This window comes from Bos indicus, chromosome 18 (genome assembly GCF_029378745.1).
Source record: "Bos indicus isolate NIAB-ARS_2022 breed Sahiwal x Tharparkar chromosome 18, NIAB-ARS_B.indTharparkar_mat_pri_1.0, whole genome shotgun sequence".
Taxonomy (NCBI): Eukaryota; Metazoa; Chordata; class Mammalia; order Artiodactyla; family Bovidae; genus Bos; species Bos indicus.
Window position 1 is genome coordinate 61088481 of NC_091777.1, and position 22111 is coordinate 61110591.

Genomic DNA, 22111 nt, shown 5'->3' on the forward strand with positions numbered 1-22111 from the left:
TTCTTATTTAATTTATATGCACAGTACATCATGTGACATACTGGGTTGGATAAAGCACAAACTGGAATCAAGATTTCACGGGAGAAATATCCATAATCTCAGATATACAGATGACACCACCCTTATAGCACAAAGTGAATGAAAGGTTGTTGCTGAAACACGCAAATATGCTGGGATTCTTGTTCCGGAGGAGAAGAATTGAATTCAGGGCCAGAGATGATGCTTGTTCGCTCAGAGCTTTTTGTAATAAAGTTTTATTAAAGTATAAAGGAGATAGAGAAAGCTTCTAGAAATCAGTAGGGGGTAGACATCAGAAGTGTGTAGAAAGAGTACCCCCTTGCTAGTCTTAGCAATGGAGTTGTATACTCTCCAATGAATCTAAAGAATGTCTGGAGGTTGTAAAGATCTCACCAGACCTACTCCCATAATTTACATTTTAAGATAACAGGATTAGCTAGAAGGTTTAGTCCAGAGACTGATTTAGGCAGGATACATTATTGTTATCAGTTGACTTCAGTTCAGTCGCTAAATCATGTCAGACTCTTTGCGACCCCATGAATCGCAGCACACCAGGCCTCCCTGTCCATCACCAACTCCCAGACTTCACTCAGATTCACGTCCATCGAGTCAGTGATGCCATCCAGCCATCTCATCCTCTGTCGTCCCCTTCTCCTCCTGCCCCCATCCCTCCCAGCATCAGAGTCTTTCCCAGTGAGTCAACTCTTCCCATGAGGTGGCCAAAGTACTGGAGTTTCAGCTTTAGCATCAGTCCTTCCAAAGAAATCCCAGGGCTGATCTCCTTCAGAATGGATGGGTTGGATCACCTTGCAGTCCAAGGGACTCTCAAGAGTCTTCTCCAACACCACAGTTCAAAAGCATCAATTCTTCAGTGCTCAGCCTTATTCACAGTCCAACTCGCACATCCATACATGATCACAGGAAAAACCATAGCCTTGACTAGACGGACCTTTGTTGGCAAAGTAATGCCTCTGCTTTTGAATATGCTATCTAGTTTGGTCATAACTTTCCTTCCAAGGAGTAAGCGTCTTTTAAATTCATGGCTGCAGTCACCATCTGCAGTGATTTTAGAGCCCCCCAAAATAAGTCTGACACTGTTTCCACTGTTTCCCCATCTATTTCCCATGAAGTGATGGGACCGGATGCCATGATCTTCGTTTTCTGAATGTTGAGCTTTAAGCCAACTTTTTCACTCTCCACTTTCACTTTCATCAAGAGGCTTTTGAGTTCCTCTTCACTTTCGGCCATAAGGGTGGTGTCATCTGCATATCTGAGGTTATTGATATTTCTCCCAGCAATCTTCATTCCAGCTTGTGCTTCTTCCAGTCCAGCATTTCTCATGATGTACTCTGCATATAAGTTAAATAAGCAGGATGACAATATACAGCCTTGACGTACTCCTCTTCCTATTTGGAACCAGTCTGTTGTTCCATGTCCAGTTCTAACTGTTGTTTCCTGACCTGCATACAGGTTTCTCAAGAGGCAGGTCAGGTGGTCTGGTATTCCCATCTCTTTCAGAATTTTCCACAGTTTATTGTGATCCACACACTCAAAGGCTTTGGCATAGTCCATAAAGCAGAAATAGATGTTTTTCTAGAACTCTCTTACTTTTTCCATGATCCAGTGGATGTTGGCAATTTGATCTCTGGTTTCTCTGCCTTTTCTAAAACTAGCTTGAACATCAGTAAGTTCACAGTTCATGTACTGCTGAAGCCTGGCTTGAAGAATTTTGGGCATTACTTTACTAGAATGTGAGATGAGTGCAATTGTGTGGTAGTTTGAGCATTCTTTGGCATTGCCTTTCTTTGGGATTGGAATGAAAACTGACCTTTTCCAGTCCTGTGGCCAGTGCCGAGTTTTCCAAATGTGCTGGCATATTGAGTGCAGCACTTTCACAGCATCATCTTTCAGGATTTGAAATAGCTCAACTGGAATTCCATCATCTCCACTAGCTTTGTTCGTAGTGATGCTTTCTAAGGCCCACTTGACTTCACATTCCAGGATGTCTGGCTCCGGGTCAGTGATCACACCATCGTGATTATCTGGGTCATGAACATCTTTTTTGTACGGTTCTTCTGTGTATTCTTGCCACCTCTTCTTGATATCTTCTGCTTCTGTTAGGTCCATACCATTTCTGTCCTTTATCGAGCCCATCTTTGCATGAAATGTTCCCTTGGTATCTCTGATTTTCTTGAAGAGATCTCTAGTCTTTCCCATTCTGTTGTTTTCCTCTATTTGTTTGCATTGATCGCTGAGGAAGGCTTTCCTATCTCTTCTTGCTATTCTTTGGAACTCTGCATTCAGATGCTTATATCTTTCCTTTTCTCCTTTGCTTTTCACTTCTCTTCTTTTCACAGCTATTTGTAAGGCCTCCCCAGACAGTCATTTTGCTTTTTTGCATTTCTTTTCCATCGGGATGGTCTTGATCCCTGTCTCCTGTACAATGTCAGGAACCTCATCCCATAGTTAATCAGGCAGTCTTATCTATCAGATCTAGGCCCTTTAATCTCTTTCTCCTAAAGACCAGACCTACTCCCATAATTTACATGTTAAGATAAAAGGATTATCCAGAAGGTTTAATCCAGACTGTCCTCAGGCAGGATACATAATCCTAAGAAATGTAGAAGGAAAAAAAAAGTTTGTCCTGTTTTCCTCCTTGAGAATTCCGACCCCTCTCTCCTTCAGATCAGTCGCTCAGTCCTGTTGGACTCTTTGCGACCCCATGAATCGCAGCACGCCAGGCATCCCTGTCCATCACCAACTCCCGCAGTTCACTCAGACTCACGTCCATCAGGTCAGTGATGCCATCCAGCCGTCTCATCCTCTGGCGTCCCCTTCTCCTCCTGCCCCCAATCCCTCCCAGCATCAGACTCTTTTCCAATAAGTCAACTCTTCGCATGAGGTGGCCAAAGTACTGGAGTTTCAGCTTTAGCATCATTCTTTCCAAAGAAATCCCAGGGCTGATCTCCTTCAGAATGGACTGGTTGGATCTCCTGGCAGTCCAAGGGATTCTCAAGAGCCTTCTCCAGCACCACAGTTCAAAAGCATCAATTTTTCAGCGCTCAGCCTTCTTTACAGTCCAACTCTCATATCCATACATGACCACAAGAAAAACAATAGACTTGACTAGACAAACCTTTGTCGGTAAAGTAATGTCTCTGCTTTTGAATATGCTATCTAGGTTGGTCATAACTTTCCTTCCAAGGAGTAAGCGTCTTTCAATTTCATGGCTGCAGTCACCATCTGCAGTGATTTTGGAGCCCACAAAAATAAAGTCTGACACTCTTTCCACTGTTTCCCCATCTATTTCCCATGAAGTGATGGGACCGGATGCCATGATCCTCATTTTCGCAATGTTGAGCTTTAAGCCTCTCTCCTTGGGGACCCCTAGACTTCTTATCAACCTGCCTAGGAAATGACTCTGTCACAAAGAGGAACTGCGGAGTCTCTTGATGAAACTGAAAGAACCGGGTGAAAAAGCTGGTTTCAAACTCAACCTTTAAAAAATGAAGATTATGGCTCCGGTCAGATCATTTCATGACAAACAGAGGAAGAAACAGTGGAAACAGTGAGAGACTTTAATTTTTTGGGTTCCAAAATCACTGCAGATGGTGACTACAGCCATGAAAGTAAAAGACGCTTGCTCCTTGGAAGAAAAGCTATGACCAACCTAGGCAGCATATTAAAAAGCAGAAACATTACTTTGCTAACAAAGGTCCATCTAGTCAAAGCTATGGTTTTTCCAGTAGTCATGTATGGATGTGAGAGTTGGACCATGAAGACAGCTGAGTGCCAAAGAATTGATGTTTTTGAACTGTGGTGGTGGAGAAGACTCTTGAGAGTCCCTTGGACTGCAAGATCACACCACTCCATCCTAAAGGAAATCAGTCCTTAATATTCATTGGAAGGATACGCTGAAGCTGAAGATCCGATATTTTGGCCACCTGATGCGAAGAACAGACTCACTTAAAAAGACCCTGATCCTGGGAAAGATTGAAGATGAGAGGAGAAGGGGACAACAGAGGATGAGATGGTTGTATGGCACCACTGACTCGATGGACATGAGTTTGAGCAAGCTCTGGGAATTGATGATGGACAGGGAAGTCTGGCTTGCTGGAGACCATGGATCACAGAGTCAGACTCAACTGAGCGACTGAACTGAACTGACTAATATGTATAATTGATTCTCTTTGCTGTATAGTAGAACAGCTATATTCCAATTAGAAATTTTAAGAAAGATTTCTTTATATAATCTAAAAATTGTCATAGTTTGAATCAACCATTAATAATATAGTGGAATATATGGTAAGATTTCATGTCAATTTATTTTAAAATTCTATGAAGTAATAGAACATAATAAAGTATTTTAGCATGTTAGAATTGGGGCAAATACACTAAAGATATTTAATGTGAGATCATATAAGGAAAAGTGAAACTTTGAAGTCAACCTGAGTTGTGTATTATTTCATTTTCATGAGGTTTTGCTTTCTGCAGTGAAAAATTACTTGAATTTGAAATTTATTCAGAAGGTCCTATATGTTGCTCCCAGTGGATACGAAATTATAAATCAGAGAACAAAAACCCGTCCCCAGTATTCCTAGAAGTTTTGCAGTTTGTCTGCCACTCCACTTGCACATTTCTGTCTAGACGTAGAAGGAAACTTTAAAAGGACTGTCATACTGTTGCTCAGAAATGGGCAGAGTTTTCCTAGGGTCCCCAAGAAATCGAAAAGCAACGAATGAATGCAGTTTGTCACAAGCCAAGAGGAGATTTTTAGTTCACACTGTGATGGAGAAAAATAATCACTGGTGAAAAATTCATGAATGATTTAAGAGACAGAATGGGGCAGGTGATACATTCCTATGACAGTAGCAGACACAAACCCAAGTTCCTGAAAACCATTTCCACTGAAGCAAATCTTCCACAACCATGTGATGAAGGATGAGTTCCTCACTGTTCCTTGGACCTCTCATCTGATTCATCATCTCCAACCATTCATACCTACCTGGGTAAATGGCTGTTGTCTCCATTCTCCTTATATTCCTGGAATCCTTCAATTGCTCCAGAAAGGTGACCAGGTCCAGTTTAGAGACAAGACCTGTTGATCAGAGAAAGGAATATTTGTGTTGTTACAGATTCATCAGTATCGAATCCAGTATTATTCAGGTGAGACGAGAACGCATTTTGTTCTAGAAAACGATTTCCTTAAATACTTTATTCCAAGCCGCTATACAATACTAACAAACACCTAACAATCAGATCCTGAGATTCTGGTCAAGTAGTACTAAGGCAAAAGTAAGTAGTGTCAATGTGAAATTAAGAGAGGGTGCAACTATTTAATACCACAGAACTTACACAATTACCAGGAACCTAGAAGGAAGGAGGCAGAGTACATTAAGCAAGAAAACCGTCACCAGCATAACAAATCAGGAAGGCTTTCTTTCTAAACTAATAAATACCCATTTTCCCCTAGAAAGCAGAGATCTGAAACTACTGTGGGAAGCAGAAAATTTCAGAAGACATTCTTGGCATGACAGACAAAAACACAGTGGTTAAATAAGGGATTCTGGAAGGCAGTTATCCTCACCCAAGGAGGCCAGGTTCCCGTAGTTCTGTAACATCACGTCCCTGTACAATTCCCGCTGATCGAGGTCCAGGCATTCCCACTCCTCTTGAGTGAAGTCTATGGCCACATCCTGGAACGTCAGCCGTCCCTGAAACACAAAGTATAAATGCCATGTGTCTGTGGGAAGACTTACTAATGTGACCCAAGATGAAAAGAGCAAGTTCAGAGACCTGGTCATGATTTAGTAGCTTGGCTATTATTACAAAATCTATTTTTTACACAGTAATCCTTTCTATGCAATTTCTAATGTGAAGAAAAGAGGATGAGTTATGACCCAGAAGCCATTAGAGAAACTATTCTCATCTGAAAGAGCAATTATAAAATAATCAAGGCAACATTAGCATATTTATTCTTTAGTGTTCTACTCGTGTGACATGGGATAAATTGTTTGTCAAAGAAACAGGATTTTTTTTTTTTTTTAAAGCATATTCTGAGCCAAGAGTTCTGAAGTGGGGCCAAAGCCACATTTCTAGCAAGGATATTTGAGTTAGTAATGTTGAAAATTCTGCTCAATGAATGACGATTTTGAACGGCAATGAAATAGAATAGTAAGGTAAGAATTCATACTTCAGTTGGAACTTGAACTGTTTTAGAGATTTAACAGGTCTAATGGGATAGTAACCTTTCTTGTGGTCTGGGCTCGTGTTGGAAAAGAATTTCCAGACGTGAGACAAACTGAGAGGGAAGTAAAGTTTATTAGAATGGGGGATGCTGTTAGAAGAGCAGGCCAGCTCAAGGGAGAACGGATGTTGAACAGGGGTCTTTAGTCCACTCATAGCCAGGGTACAAGGAGGGGGAAAGGGGTCTTGCGGATGATTGCTGAATGGATGAGGCACATATACTGGGTGGGGGAAGAGTAAGAAAAACACTTTCTCCTTATGGGGTAGGAGAGGAAACCATTTATACTGCTCAGGAGGACCTGAAATCAATACGTACAACATGGGGGTGGGAAAAATGGTAAGGGGTCTTGTTTTTCCATTCCTGCATTCCAAGACCCTCCTTGGTTTTATCTACTCTTTTGTCCCTGGGTCACCACATACCTCCTTCTGTTTATTTTTAGGGCCAATTGTTTGACCCTTGTTGATACCCTGCTCATGTCTAACTATTTACCCATTTCCCTTCTCACACATTTGGGAATCCAGTTTCAAGGAAAAAGGGGCGACGACTGCTCTGGCTTCTTCAGGCTGAGCACAGGCACCATGGGGCTCTGGGTTCCCTTTGCCTACTCTGTCAGGGTGCATTTATGGAGAGAGATGAGAGTCCATGGAATGATAAGGTGACTTGTTTCAGCACTGTCTAGGTGTTAGGGAATATTCTTGCACGACCACTTGGAAATTTGTGGTATTTTAGAAGAAACAATCCTTATAAGAAAGTTAAAGTTACATGGCCTAAAGATTAATAGAAGTAGAAAAGCTGCTCAGAACAAAAAAAAAAAGAAAAGCTGCTCAGGGGTTAGTTAGGAGAACCAGGACCGGACACTGGTTCGTGACATTAGTGTTTCTCTAGGTACGAGAAGAAGCCAGAATCTGGGCTCATAAAATCTTTACCTGAAAACATCTGACTATCAGAAGGCCAGTTCTGGGTTTTTCCCAGGGCACAGACTGCCTTATTTCTGATCTCTACTCTCAACAGCTTTCGGGGAGGCGGGGGGGGGGGGGGGGGGGGGGGGGGGCGGGGATTGGTGGAGGGGGCGGTTGTTGAAAGTCAGGAGCTTGCTGTGGTCATGATGTCATCTTTGTAGAGACAGCTGGCAGAGTCCAGTTAGCAGAGTCCCTTCAGAGCCACATATTTGACCATGCCTTGGGGGCATTTCTTGGCCATTGTGTCCCATGGCACTGGGAAGGCTCATTCCCAGGTCTAGGGAAGGATCCATTGATAGGCCACTCAATGTGCTGTTTCTAGAGCACGCCTTGTGAGGAGCAAACTCTCTGGACCATACCTGTCTTATTAGCCTCTTGGTCCAGGAAAAGATTCCCTTTTCTTCCTTCTTCCCATATCTAGAGTTACATTATTACAATCATTGATAGCATTTGGAACTGCATATCAGCATTTTATCACAGGCTCAGTTACACATTGAGTAACATAAGAAACAATCTTCTGAAAGAAGCAACATAGAAAATAATATAGCTATAGCTAGCAGTTATTAGTCAGGATGTAAGTAAGAATGAAAAGTCAAGACCTTTCATTAGGTAGAGCCCAGTATTCCCCAAGTCATCTGACTTCACTTGTTAAATGACTATAACCTGGTGGTAATCTCCTGGTTGTATATCATGGAGCATCTAATCTTTATCTGAAGATTGCTTACTGAGATTAGCTTTAGAAACAAACTTAGAGTGTCCTTTTTAATAACTTAATTAAATCTTTTAGAAGTATAACATAAGAAGGAACTATCTCAGAAGTGAGTCTTAGTGAACACTAGACTTTAATTAACAAAACTAGAAACTTAGTTTAACAATAAAAAAAGTTAATATTCAGTTAAACATAATTTTTGCATTATGAGGGCATTAAACCTGTAGCCAGGGAAAGCTTCAACCCATCAAATAAAAATGAGGTTTGTCAGGGAGCTGGGAAAAGCCAGGCAGCCATGTTGGATTTTCCATAGCCCTGACTCTTTGATTTACAGCTATTGTTCACCCATTTTTAATTCCCTAATTGAGAAGCAGACCATGGCCATGTTTTAAGAACATCAGGATGGCAAAAGTTTAACCATGAGAGGTTATTTTTGTAGAAGAAGAATGAGCTTTGTCCATAGGTATCATAATCTTAAGTAATGCTTAGATTTTAAAAATGAATATAAATCACTTAAAGGCAAAGAAACTCATAATCTTTTATTGAAAGCTTGCCAGCTCTTATTGAAAGGGAGCCAGCACGGGAGTTCCCACCCATGACAAAGGTCATGCGGAGAGGCCTAATATGCAAAGTCAGGACTCGAGGCACCGCCCCCCGCCCCGCCCCCCACTGGACCTGCCTGAGCATCTACCCCAAAACCAGAATCTATTTTACTATTTTACGACTTTCACCAACTCCTCTGACATTAATGGGGGGGCTATCCCCGACCACCTTTCTCTGAAGGAAATCAACTTAGAGCTCTAGCTAATTAGCCTCCTGGGCATAACAGGAGTGTTTAAATCCAAACCCCTCAGATTGCTCTCTAACTTGCCTGACAGGTTTACCGGGACTCTTACAGCTATGCATAGGATTGTTTACAGTCTCCCAACCGCGAGAGGCACGGGAAGCTTAGAATATTCAAATAGTATAGAGCCTCTTGGAGAGTTAGAAATTGTTAGAACTAGTAGATTTCATTGTTGAGCCAATGCTTGCTGCCAAGTTTCCACATCCCCTGTATTGTATCCTTGAAAGTGTATTAATTAACATAGTTGGTACATCGAAAAAATAAGTAGTAGCCTTGGTGTTAACAACTTTAGACCCTTAAGGTAATAAATTCTTTCCTTATTGTAAACCCACTGCACCTCTGCCCTGTAGGAATGCAACTTTATCTAACACCTTCGGAGGATGTCGCCAAACTTTAAAATAATTACTCTTAGAGAAAATAAGTCTTATGGTTGACAAACCTTTATCAGAGTCATAAAATGTTAACAGGCCTTCTGGCCAGAAGATGATGTAAATCACCTAAACCATTTGTATAGTTTGCAGAAAAGAAAGCCTGGTCTCGATCAGGATCAAAGACTGCTGACTTTGCATGATTTTACATCCCCTATTATCCTCTATGCACAACTTAAGGTATATAAGCTCCCTTTGAAAATAAAGCTACGGGCCTTGCTCAACAGGCTTGGTCTCCCCGTGTCCTTCTTGCGTGCTTCCTTTTCTCTCCTTTTCTTCTCTATCTTTTCAGGCCAAAATAATTGGAGCATGGGGGTCCTCTGGGACTACTTATTTGCCTGGGCTTCTAAGACCCACTCGAGAAGGCACCCAAGGGGAGGCACCTTCCACTATTCGAGAGGGCGCCTGTGGCCTCCATAGTCAGAGCAAGTTCGGTGTCACGAACTTTATTGATTTCCCGTGTAAACCAGTTGTTAATGAGCCTCTAAAATCTCTCAGCCTTTGCTATTCTAATTGCCAACGCCGACTTCCTGAGGGAATCCCTGAATCCAACTGGGGCTGGACCCCGGTAAAAGCTGCATTCTAAGGAAACTTTGTTCTATTAACATAGAGATTAGACCAAATTCCAGTCTGATACCAGCTTACCAGATAGCAAACAAAACTTGTTTATCGGAAGGTGTATTCTGTTTACAGATGAAATGTTCTGTATATGTCTGTTAAGTCCATTTGGTGTAATACATAGTTTTAAGTCTAATTTTTCCTTATTTTCTGTCTATATGATCTATCCATTGTTGAAAGTGGGATACTAAAGTCCCCAATTATAACCGTGTATTTCTATTTTCCCTTAATGTCTGTTAATATACACATAAATATATAATATTTAATAAAGATCAAATTATACAAATATACAATAATACACATATATAATAAGTATATATTTGCTTCCCCCCCCAAAAAAGAAAAATCTTTTCCATAAATCATGAAGTAGCAGTATTCTTACAAAGTCATCAGAGTGAAACCATAGAAGGCATGTTTAAATCTGATTAAACTGCAAATGAGAATGTAGCCTGGTCATTGCTGTGACTTGTAACACTTTCACAGGATAAGTAGAATTATAGTTGACCACATTTTATTAGGGCATATCAGATCTATATGAATTCCACATAATTTTAGGATATCTATATTAGTAACATCAACCATACAGTATAATCTGAGAAGATTTATCACCCCTTCAACAGTACTTCCCTTGTAATTTAACATGTCCAATGAACCCAGGTAGTTTAATAGCCCCCCTGGGATATCTCAGGGGCCCTCTGAAGCATTCCAAAGTTAGCTAGAAGTCAAGTCATTTAGGAAGTTTTGTGGGCAAATATCAAAAGGGGTTATAACAGTCAGATAAAACCATATAGGTCACTGGGAAACAATATATTCACTTAGCCAAAGTAACAAAGATTTCAAAGGTAAACCTAGAACAGATCACTTCAGAGGTAAAGAAACTTAAAATCTATTATCAAAGGCAGCTCAACATCTCAAGAAAACTTGTATTTATACACAAATTTCTTCCCCTGGGGTCCACTTTCCATAAAACATTTTAATCACTTTCTATACCCATTACTCTGTTCTCTCATCCTGAAACAGCCACCTGTAAGGCAGACCTACCTCCTTTTCCCTTCATAAAATGTAATTTCATTCATCATTCCTTCTTTACTGAAAATACACATGCTACTTTCTGTAAGCAACCAAGAATTTAAGCATTCTGTAGATTGGTGAACATATATACGAGAGATAATTTCTAAAAAAAAAAAACAAAAAATTCTAGAGAACATCTCAGGATGGCATCCTGTTCTCTAGAATTTTTCATGAATAGTCCAAAATCTCTACTTTCTCTGTAACAGGAAGTTAGTCCTCAGTAATGAATGTTTCAGAATCTCATTTTATTTGGAAATGACCAAGCTATTCGATAAACTTCCATCACTTAGTTTAGCACAGCCCTAGAAGTACAGGCTACCAAAATCTAGAGAAAGTTTTAGTCAGACATTTCTAAAGTATAATTATTCTTATAAGAGTTTCTCTGAAAGCTCATATCTCTTTTACATTTTCTTTGAAGTTTTTTTTTTTTTCCCCCGTTCCTAGAGGTACTTTGCTGGTTGACAAACTTGTAACAGATATAAAAATATAACAATATTTAACTTATAATAAACCTAGGCACAATGAAAATACTGTGCTTAATGACTCTTAGACATATCTACATTAGATTAGCAAACAAACATTAATACTAGATATTTAATATTGAATATTTCCCAGTTCATGTGAATCTGAAATTCATTTAGGTTAATTTCTCTTATAGTTAGAATTGTCTGAATTGTAAGCGCTTACTTTGCTTTAGGCCAATTAAATTAGAACTCATTTATTTTTTTTATTTTTTATTTTTTTTAGAACTCATTTATAACTTCAGCAATATTATAAAAAAAAAAAAAAAAAAGCGCATACTGAGACATATATAAATCCAGACAGACAGACAGAGATCTCATAGTTTCCTGCCTGAGATTTAAAACTTCTCTTTGACCCTTTTTTGTTTGTTTGTTTGGCTTGAAGTTCTGACTTGCCCAAGGCTGAGTTAGGTCTCAGGCAAAGTGGGCAGTGTATTTCAAGGACATGGAAACGGGTAACTTCAAGCTTTGCCCTAGGCAGGCCTTTTAACAAGCTAGTTGTTTTTAAATGCATATGCAGAAAGAAAGGGTTAGGCAGATTCCAAGGGAAAGAAAATTTCATTTTAACTAGTTTTCTCCAAAGTCTAAAGAATATCAGGGCCATCCTGTGTCAAAAAGTCATCTTTCCTTTCTGTAGTTTTCGTTTTATAGCTAAAATATAGACCAAATAATGCTCAAATTAACCCTGATATCAGGGGCATTTCAGCTCATAAAAATTTTGGACTGTCCCTCTGGTGGGAAGTGAGGTCTTTGTCCCATGAGAAGAATCTGAAGGGTTAAGGGAATTTGCAGGAGTGAAGGGAGCTTGGTCATTCCCAGCCCTGAGAAACAGGAGTTGTCAAAAGGGAATTTTTTAGGATGTTCAGGAGTGGGGGAAGCTTGGTTCCCTCTCCACCTGAGAGATCAGCTTCCTTAGAAGGGGATTCTTTAGAATGTTAAGACAGTTTTTGATCCTTCAGGCTTTTGAATATAGAAGAAAGAGCTGGACCAAAGGGAACCTCAGAATCCTTTCCTAGAGATCATGTGGATATGAAAGGCCGCATAGAGGTCATCTAGGAAATCTGATGGAGAGAGACAGAGAGGGACAGGAGACAGAGAGGCAAAAAAGGCAAGGGAATTCTGAGTTCTTTCGCTTCTTTTGGCAAAACCTAGTGTGCCATTCAGAGGCCATTTTTAGGGTTCCCCCGTTTCTATTGGAGCCAGGCCTTTTGGAGGGTCAAAATTTTCCAGTTTCTGAGAATGTAACCAAGGGTTGATTATGAAAGAGCCTCCTGGGATGTAACAGAACCCACTCTTAGCCTACCTACCATAGAATGGGAGTACTGAGAGTCACTGGCTGACAAAAAGGCATCCTTTTTTCCCCGGTGGTCTCTCCGTGCGACTAATGCACAAAATGGCCGAGCGTCCCAACAGCCGCGTCCGACAGTCAGAGCAGACCTCTGAGAACCGTGCAGCTAAGCCATCAGGTGACACGGGTAAAGAAAGCCAGAGATTCCTGGGAGCAACCAGGTGACTCACCATTTGGTGATTCCTTGAAACCTGGAAGGCATTCTTGGGACGGCTCAGAGGCAACACCCAGGCTTCTGTAAATCAATCCGGACCAAAAGGGAAAGAAGAGAAAGGGACAGGGAAGAAGGCTGAGGAATCCGCCTTACAATATATCTGGAAGGCAGTAGCCCGGGGACAAAGGTCTCTGTTTTGCTTCAACCTGATACGGTGGACAGAAGTTATCTTGCTGGAGGCAGATGCCCTTCTGGCCTGATCCGTTCTGTGTGCCCCCGATCCACACATGGGAGTCTTTCTGGCAGGCGCCCTAATGCGTTTTATGTGTCTGTCCTGTGCCCACACAATATTGGTTGGCATAGTCCTCAGTCGGAAAAAACAAAAAGGAGAGACCCTCAGCCATTCACAAAAAGGAGAGATCCTTACCAGGGCTTCCCTGGTGGCTCAGAGGGTAAAGCGTCTGCTTGCAATGCAGGAGACCTGGGTTTCATCCTTGGGTCAGGAGGATCCCCTGAAGAAGGAAATGGCAATCCACTCCAGTACTCTTGCCTGGAAAATCACATGGACAGAGAAGCCTAGTAGACTACAGTCTATGGGATCACAAAGAGTCGGACACGACTGAGCAACCTCACTTTCACTTTCACTCACCCATTCAAGCTGCAGCTACTGAGCAGTGGGGCTTTTGAACATACCAGAGGTGAACCCTGGCTACAGTTCCTACGTTGCTGCCACAGCACTTGCCTGTTGGCAGAGGGTCCCTGTGAGAAAGGAGAAGCAAAGATGGTGGGAAGAGACTCCAAGTCCCTGAACAAGCCACCAAAAATGTCATGGTTTGGCTGCGGGTTGGAAAAGAATTTCCAGACATGAGATAATATGGGCCTGGTTTTTCAGTTTCTGCATTCTAAGACCTTCCTTGGTTTATCTGCGCTTCACTCTTTGTGTAACCACAACCTTGGAAGAAAGAATCATTTTACCTATACAGTATATACTCTATATATCTTTCTGATTGTTTTTATCAGACTCTTGAAAGTGTAAGAAAAACAACTAAAAATCAGTAATGTTGCTCTTGTTCCTTTTGGCACATATTTTAACAAACAGCCATTAAGTGGCAGAGCTGAAACTTTACTTCAGTTTATGTCCTTTAGACTTTAACTAATAAAACACAGACAGATTCACAGAGACAACTCTAAGAAAAGTTGATAGAAGTTTCTGTTCATTGCAGTTCAGTTCAGTCGCTCAGTCATGTCTGAATCTTTGCGACCCCATGATTCGCAGCACGCCAGCCCTCCATGTCCATCACCGACTTCCGGAGTTCACCCAAACTCATGTGCATCGAGTCGGTGATGCCACCCAGCCATCTCATCCTCTGTTGTCCCCTTCTCCTGCCCCCAATTCTGCCCAGCATCAGGGTCTTTTCCAATGAGGCAACTCTTCGCATGAGGTGGCTAAAGTATTGGAGTTTCAGCCTCAGCATCAGTCCTTCCAATGAACACCCAGGACTGGTTTCCTTTAGGATGGACTGTTTGGATCTCCTTGCAGTCCAAGGTATTAGCAAGAGTCTCCTCCAGAACTATAGTTTAAAAGCATCAATTCTTTGGCGCTCAGCTTTCTTCACAGCCCAACTCTCACAGCCATACATGACCACTGGAAAAACCATAGCCTTGACTAGACGGACCTTTGTTGGCAAAGTAATGTCTCTGCTTTTGAATATGCTATCTAGGTTGGTCATAACTTTCCTTCCACGGAGCAAGCATCTTTTAATTTCATGGCTGCAATCACCAACTGCAATGACTTTGGAGCCCCCCAAAATAACGTCTGACACTGTTTTGCTATCTATTTCCCATGAAGTGATGGGACCAGATGCCATGATCTTCGTTTTCTGAATGTTGAGCTTTAAGCCAACTTTTTCACTCTCCACTTTCACTTTCATCAAGAGGCTTTTGAGTTTCTCTTCACTTTCTGCCATTAGGGTGGTGTCATCTGCATGTCTAAGATTACTGATATTTTTCCCGGCAATCTTGATTGCAGCTTGTGCTTCTTCCACCCAGCGCTTTTCATGATGTACTCTGAATATCAGTTAAATAAGCAGGGTGACAATATACAGTCTTGACAAACTCCTTTTCGTATTTGGAACCAGTCTGTTGTTCCATGTCCAGTTCTAACTGTTGCTTCCTGACCTGCATACAGATTTCTCAAGAGCAGGTCAGGTGGTCTGGGAGTCCCATCTCTTTCAGAATTTTCCACAGTTTATTGTGATCCACACAGTCAAAGGCTTTGGCATAGTCAATAAAGCAGAAATAGATGTTTTCCTGGAACTCTCTTGCTTTTTCCATGATCCAGCGGATGTTGGCAATTTCATCTCTGGTTCCTCTGCCTTTTCCTAAAACCAGCTTGAACATCTGGAAGTTCACGGTTCACATATTGCTGAAGCCTGGCTTGGAGAATTTTGAGCATTACTTTACTAGCGTGTGAGATTAGTGCAATTGTGTGGTAGTCTGAGCATTCTTTGGCATTGCCTTTCTTTGGGATTGGAATGAAAACTGACCTTTTCCAGTCCTGTGGCCAGTGCCGAGTTTTCCAAATGTGCTGGCATATTGAGTGCAGCACTTTCACAAGTTTCTGCAATGTAAAGAATACTAAAGACAAGAAATGTTTTAGTCACTCAGTCATGTCCCATTCTTTGTGACCCCATGGACTCTAACTTGCCAGATTCCTCTCTCCTAGAAATTCCCAAGCAGGAATACTGGAATGGGTAGTCATTCCCTCCCAGAAGTTCTTCAAGAAAACAAAGCAAAAAGAAAATAAGAAGAAAAAATTGATCAAGTCATGTTAATATTTTCATACATACGGTTCAGTTCAGTTGCTCAGTCATAACCGACTCTTCGCTATCCCACGGCACACAGCTCGCCAGGCCCCCACCAACTCCCGGAGCCTACTCAAACTCATCTCCACTAAGTACAGACATACACTCAAATGGGTCTATATGCTCAATTAGAGGAAGAGACAAAATTTTTCATGTCACTAAATCAGGTAATTTTGAATGGGGTAAAAATGTACATAATGTTAGAGGATGATATTCTTCATTTGCACTGAGCTGTACTTTAAATTTTAATACAGTTGAGCATAGAACTAATAAGATTCTTGTAAATATTTTGGAAAATACAAATACCTGTGTAATTACCTGCAATGAGACTCTGTGATGTAAGCATGGAGTATACTGGAAAAGATCAGACCTGGGTTTGGGATGAAAACTCCCACTCCCAAAACCCATCATCTCTGCTAAATACACACGAGTGTTCATTTCCCAAAGCAGAAAGAAAGTAAGAAAACATGAAGTTACTCCATTAATTGTGATAGTTTAGGCATATCCCTCACTTTTTCTTTCCAAGACACTTGTTCAAGTCAAGTGGAAAAAAACAAATTCATAGCATGGGAATCTCACAAACCAGTGAACATGAGTCATGCAGTAAGAAGTACATGGAGGAATGCATTATCACTGCATGGGTATTTTGGCATTAGTATGGAAACTATGATCTGAATCTATCATTAAAAACTGTTAGTTTGGGGACTTCAGTGACTAAGAACATGAGCTCCCAATGCACGGAGGTCAGGTTCTTTCCCTGATCAGGAAACTAGATCCCACATGCTATAGTTAAGAGTTTACATGTCACAACCAAAGAACCTGAACATTACAAGGATGACTGAAGATCCTACTTGCCACAAGAACACCCAGTGAAGCCAAATAAATATTTTAAAAATGTGTTGTAAGCAAATTTCACTTCACATATACCTTCCCTGATCTGTAGCCTAACGTTGCAGTCCTTTAATGGACTGGAATCTGGTGGTCGGAGTCGACAATAAGAAAGTAAAAGAAAGAAAGGGGCTGATATTTCCTGGCTTGTGCAGAGAACCAATAAAGCCCTTGACACAGGGCTTGTACCACTCACGAAAGCACAGGGCATCCTCTCGAGGAGGTCTGGAAAGCCCGGGAAAGAAAGTGAGCTTGGCAGGATTCCACGCTCCAGAGAACTACCTGAGGGAGAGAAAGAAAGAAAGATACGGGGACCCAAGCTCTAATGGAATAAGGGTGCTTTAATGATCTTTGTGTGAGCATATATAGGCTGTTAAGGAATTTCTTTGACAATGATAAAGATCAGAAAACCAAACGAATAGTAACCACTACCAAGGAAACAAAGAATTAACAATGGTCACAAGGTCAGAAGACAACCCATATCTCAACAGGGAGGGTCGTGACTAGGCAGAGTAACCAAAGGGAAAGAATTTACTGAAGGAAATCCATCAGACAATCCATCTCATTATCTCAGTTCTGGGAGCAGGACTGAACTGGTATTGTACTATAATATGACTTTTACACAGCAATATTTTCTACGGTAATCCAAAAACAAAAAAAGATGAGAAATGACCCACACACCATTTCAGAAACTATTCTGATCTGGAAAAGAAATGATAAAATAATCAGAACACCATGGGCATATTTATTTTTGAGTGTTGTATTGGTATGACACAGGATGAATTGTCTATCAAGGAAACAAGTAATATTTTTGAAAAGCATACTCTGACCCAAGAGTTCTTGAGTGGGAGAAAAATGCCATTTATTTTAACAAGCTTAATTTTTTTCAGAGTATTGCTAACAAGCTTCTTTTAACTAGTGATATTCAAAATTCTGCTCCATGAATGACTGTTTTGAATAGTAACGAAATACAATAGTAAGGTAAACATTCATACTTACTTTTGAACGTCAAGTGTTTTACAAATTTTACAGTTCAAATATGATAACATCCTCAGTAGCAACAATCATTTTAACTATTTAGGATATACTACATATCTTTCTGAGAGTTTTTACAGAGTCTTGGATGTGTAATGGAAATAATTTAAAATCAATTATGTTGTTGTTCCACCTTTTTGCAAATATGTACCAAACATTCCTTAAATAGCTTAAATTTATCTCAGTTTATGTACCCTAAACTTTAATAATACGCAGACAGATAGGGACAACTCTAAAGAGAGTTCATAGAAGTTTCTCTAACTGTGAAGAATACAAAATACAAGAAAAATAACTGATCAAATCATATGAACATTTTCATGCATACATATATTAAAATGGAACTATATATTCATTTCATTAAAATGAAACAATCTAAGGCCATGGAAAATATGTAAGAACAATTTTCAAAGGTTAGAATAAATAAAAATATTCATGAAATGATGATGGCTTTTATAAACCCTAGGTTTCTGCACACAAAGATGCACACATAAATACACTAAAGGCAAAAGCAACTGTCCATAAGTAACAGATCTTTTGGAAGAAACATTTTTAATCCACCTTTTTTAAAAAAATTCAAGTATATTTTAGCATTTATGGTAAAACAAACATTTACAAATTTTGCATGAAAGAATGCTAAGTCACATCAATCATGTCTAACACTTTGCGACCGCATGGACTGTAGCCATCCAGACTCCTCTGTCCGTGAGATTTCCCAGGCAAAAATACTGGAGGGGGTTGCCATTTCCTTCACCAGGGGACCTTCCCAACCCAAAGATCAAACCCAGTTCTCCTGCATTGGCAGGCGGATTCTTTACCACTGAGCCACCTGGGTTCACTGAAAACAATTTTTTCTCTTTAGTAAGCATAATCAAAAACACAATATGAGAAATAGTCTACATTTTTATTAGCAAATATACCATGACACCTACCTATTTAGAACACATTTCTAGACCTATGTGAAGAAACTGTAAACCTTTACTGAGGCACATAATGTCTGAAAATCACAAGTTTTATTTGGAAGATGTGGTGACATAAAGACTTCAGCGACTGCAAATTCAGAACAATTCAAACTCAAAACGAGAGCCAACATAACTATGAATTTAAAAACGAAAAAACACCTAAATAGAGGGCAATTACAGATTTCTGTAATTACAATCTGTAAATCTGTAATTCTGCCAAATTACAGACGAAGTTATCACTGTACAGACTAGTGAAACTTCAAAATAAATGAAGCAAAATAGTAAGAAGGTAGCCAAAGAAGCTCACCTAAAGAGAGATTTAGACATTATTTTTAACAATAAAATAGAAGGTAAACACAACAAAATATTTTTTTTAATAATGCAACAGCTGAGGTATTCCAAGGTAACAACAAAAATCAGAGGGGGTAAAAAAAAGGTCAAAGGGCATAAAAAAAAGATTTAGGTTTCAGCATTGTGTAATAAAGAATTTAGGGACTTGCCTGATGGTCCAGTGGTGAGAAATCTGCCTGTCAATGCAGACGACATGGGTTCCATCCCTGATCAGGGAAGATCCCACATGCCTTGAAGCAGCTAAGCTACTGTGCCACAACTACTGAAGCCCACCTGCTCCAGAGCCTGTCAGTTATTAATACAACGACTGAACCCGTGCCTTGGAGCCACAGCTCCACAACAAGATAGTATAGCTCCTCCTAATCACAACAGAGAAAGCTCAAGTGCATCAGCAAAATCCCAGTATAGCCAAAACTAAATAAATACTAAACTAAAAGAAAAAAAAAAAAAGAATTTGGCAGGCTTTGGTCCCTAGGTTGTGGAAGTTTCTTAACTACTTGTAATTAACTAGTTAACTACTTCCACGTTTATTAATTTGGAATTTAAGTGTTTTATTCTTTTGGAATTTCCTTAGTGACTGAAGTAGCTTTATTACTCTCCGTGGGCCCTGATTATTTATGCTACCAACATGACCTAAAGTGGGCCCTTGGTTTAATAATGGGACGACTCAGGTTGTGAGGCTGGACAGTTCACAAAGACCAAGGATGTGACTAGAGGTTTGGGGCTTTGAGCCAGGTGGGCTTAATAGCCCAACCTCTAAGGAGGGGAGAATGCTGGAGATGTTATCAATCCCGACTATGTGGCTAAACTGCAATAAAAACTTGAGTGAGCTTCTTTGGCTGGCAATACTCTGTTTTCTATCACACTGATGTGCCAGGAAGGCAATGGGTCCCTTGGGATGATGACTATGGGTCAGTTCAAACAAACCCGTTGAGAAGTTAAGGAGCTTAATCAAGTCCAAAGAAGCAGCATTTCAAGAAAGAGACGGAGCAAACAAACAAAAGGACTATGTCTCTTACCTCGGAATGAGTCATTTCTGATTCCTTGTTTTCCTCTTTCTCTGGGCTTCCTTCTCAGGTAAGATCAGTCGTGGGAAGTGACCCCTGAGTGTTGAGAATAGGCTGTTTAATACTTAGAAAAACACACCGAGCTCCCTGTAACACAGCCCCACACAGAGGGAGGATCTCAACAGGTACAAAACACAATCCTCTACGGCCACTGACACAGCAGGGATTCTGGAACACAGAATCAAACGAGGTGTTTTTCGTTTTATTCTTTTCCTCAGGACTCGCGGCCCTTTCTGTGAAAACCACACGTTCCAGGCTGACCCTCCCCTTCAAACCTCAGGCGAGACCCTGACCAAACTCCATACAGAATAGAACCTCCTTCACCTCTTCGCGGATCAAGGACCTAGGGGTTGGGCAATACAGGACTTTAAGCAGCGGTCTCTACAAGTTAGAAGGTAGAACTGCCAGAGAACGACGTGGACTCTAGAACGATATTAACAGGAAGCGGACGTGGACCCCAGGGACGCGGCAGCTGAGCTAAAGGACTTCAGAACTTCTCACGGCGATGCGAGGACACACTGGGGACGGGAAAATGGGGACGGTAGTTTGAACGTCCACAGAGACCCCCGAAACCCACGTGTGAAGGACAACAGGCTGTGGGACTATGAAATCCGGGTTTTAAATAAACAAACTCACCAGAACTCTGTCGCTCATTTAAACGCAATTCCGGGTCTGCAGGATACTGCGCACGCGCGGGCGGAAGATCCGTAACAAAGGAAGGTGAGTGCGCTACGCCACGGCCAACGAGAGGCGACATAAGGGGAGAGGGTGGGACGAGGCCGGAAGCGCACGTACGTAGGGCCTGGGCCAGTGGGGGCGGAGCTTTACCTCCCCTTACCCTGTCCCTGTCAGTTTTGGGTCTGTTGGTCCTTCAGTCCAGCTGTGCTTCAGTTTCTTTGCCTTTTGATGCCTTTAAATCTCTTTGATTTCCTCTGGAGCAGAGCTGCTTCCTGCTTGTTCTAAGTTAGTGTTTCACACAACTTAAGGCAAAAGAGAAGAATTTTGAGAGCTGCCTCTATGGGAAGCCGAGATGTTTTCAGCAAGTTGAAAAATGGGAAAAATTAAAAAGCCCATTGTGTGAGTGTGTGAAGATGGGTGTCTCCTCAGTGACGAAAAGTAGAATGTAATCACTCAGATGATCCGTTGGGAGTGTCACGCGAGTGTATACTCCTCGATTCTGTCTCGTCACAACAAAGATTTGGAGTGACGGACATTAAAACCCCCCATCGGCGTGTCACAGCTCTCGGGTCTTGGACAGCTTGTTATAATTTTTGTCTTTTAATTTCGTGGCTGCAGTCACCATCTGTAGTGATTTTGGAGCCCCAAAAAATAAAGTCTGACACTGTTTCCACTGTTTCCCCATCTATTTCCCATGAAGTGGTGGGACTGGATGCCATGATCTTCATTTTCTGAATGTTGAGCTTTAAGCCAACTTTTTCACTCTCCACTTTCACTTTCATCAAGAGGCTTTTGAGTTCCTCTTCACTTTCTGCCATAAGGGTGATGTCATCTGCATATCTGAGGTTATTGATATTTCTCTCGGCAATCTTGATTCCAGCTTTTGTTTCTTCCAGTCCAGCGTTTCTCATGATGTACTCTGCATATAAGTTAAATAAACAGGGTGACAATATACAGCCTTGACGTACTCCTTTTCCTGTTTGGAACCAGTCTGTTGTTCCATGTCCAGTTCTAACTGTTGCTTCCTGACCTGCATAAAAATTTCTCAAGAGGCAGATCAGGTGTTTTGGTATTCCCATCTCTTTCAGAATTTTCCACAGTTTATTGTGATCCACACAGTCAAAGGCTTTGGCATAGTCAATAAAGCAGAAATAGATGTTTTTCTGGAACTCTCTTGCTTTTTCCATGATCCAGCGGATGTTGGCAATTTGATCTCTGGTTCCTCTTCCTTTTCCACCGCCATTTTGTACTCCTGTTTTCTATTCTACCTACCTAACAGGAGGAAGCCTCAGTAACTGTAACCAGAGATCTGCTTACAGCTATGGATTGCTCTCTACAGTAATTCTCCTTCA

General features: G+C 41.0%; 2 protein-coding genes across 2 annotated transcripts in view; both read right to left on the minus strand.

Annotated features, from left to right (window-relative positions):
- Nucleotides 1-22111, minus strand: part of LOC109571828 (zinc finger protein 420-like) — a 43334-nt gene that overhangs the window by 5811 nt on the left and 15412 nt on the right. The window lies entirely within an intron of this gene.
- Nucleotides 237-20824, minus strand: LOC109572029 (KRAB domain-containing protein 5-like). The gene is made up of 5 exons (XM_070771622.1): nt 20718-20824; nt 20034-20117; nt 5606-5732; nt 5024-5116; nt 237-2629 (listed from the first exon to the last, which is right to left on the minus strand). The coding sequence occupies exons 2-5, from the start codon at nt 20046-20048 to the stop codon at nt 2595-2597; spliced, it is 270 nt and encodes an 89-aa protein (XP_070627723.1). The 5' UTR covers nt 20049-20117; nt 20718-20824; the 3' UTR covers nt 237-2594.

What these genes read in the sequence shown, in the direction of transcription:
- LOC109572029 (XM_070771622.1), bottom strand. An exon ending in CGGGAACCTGGCCTCCTTGG is followed by an intron (nt 5,117 to 5,605) that starts GTGAGGATAACT and finishes TCTGATCAACAG; the next exon opens with GTCTTGTCTCTAAACTGGAC. An exon ending in GACAACAGCCATTTACCCAG is followed by an intron (nt 2,630 to 5,023) that starts GTAGGTATGAAT and finishes TACATTTCTTAG; the next exon opens with GATTATGTATCCTGCCTGAG.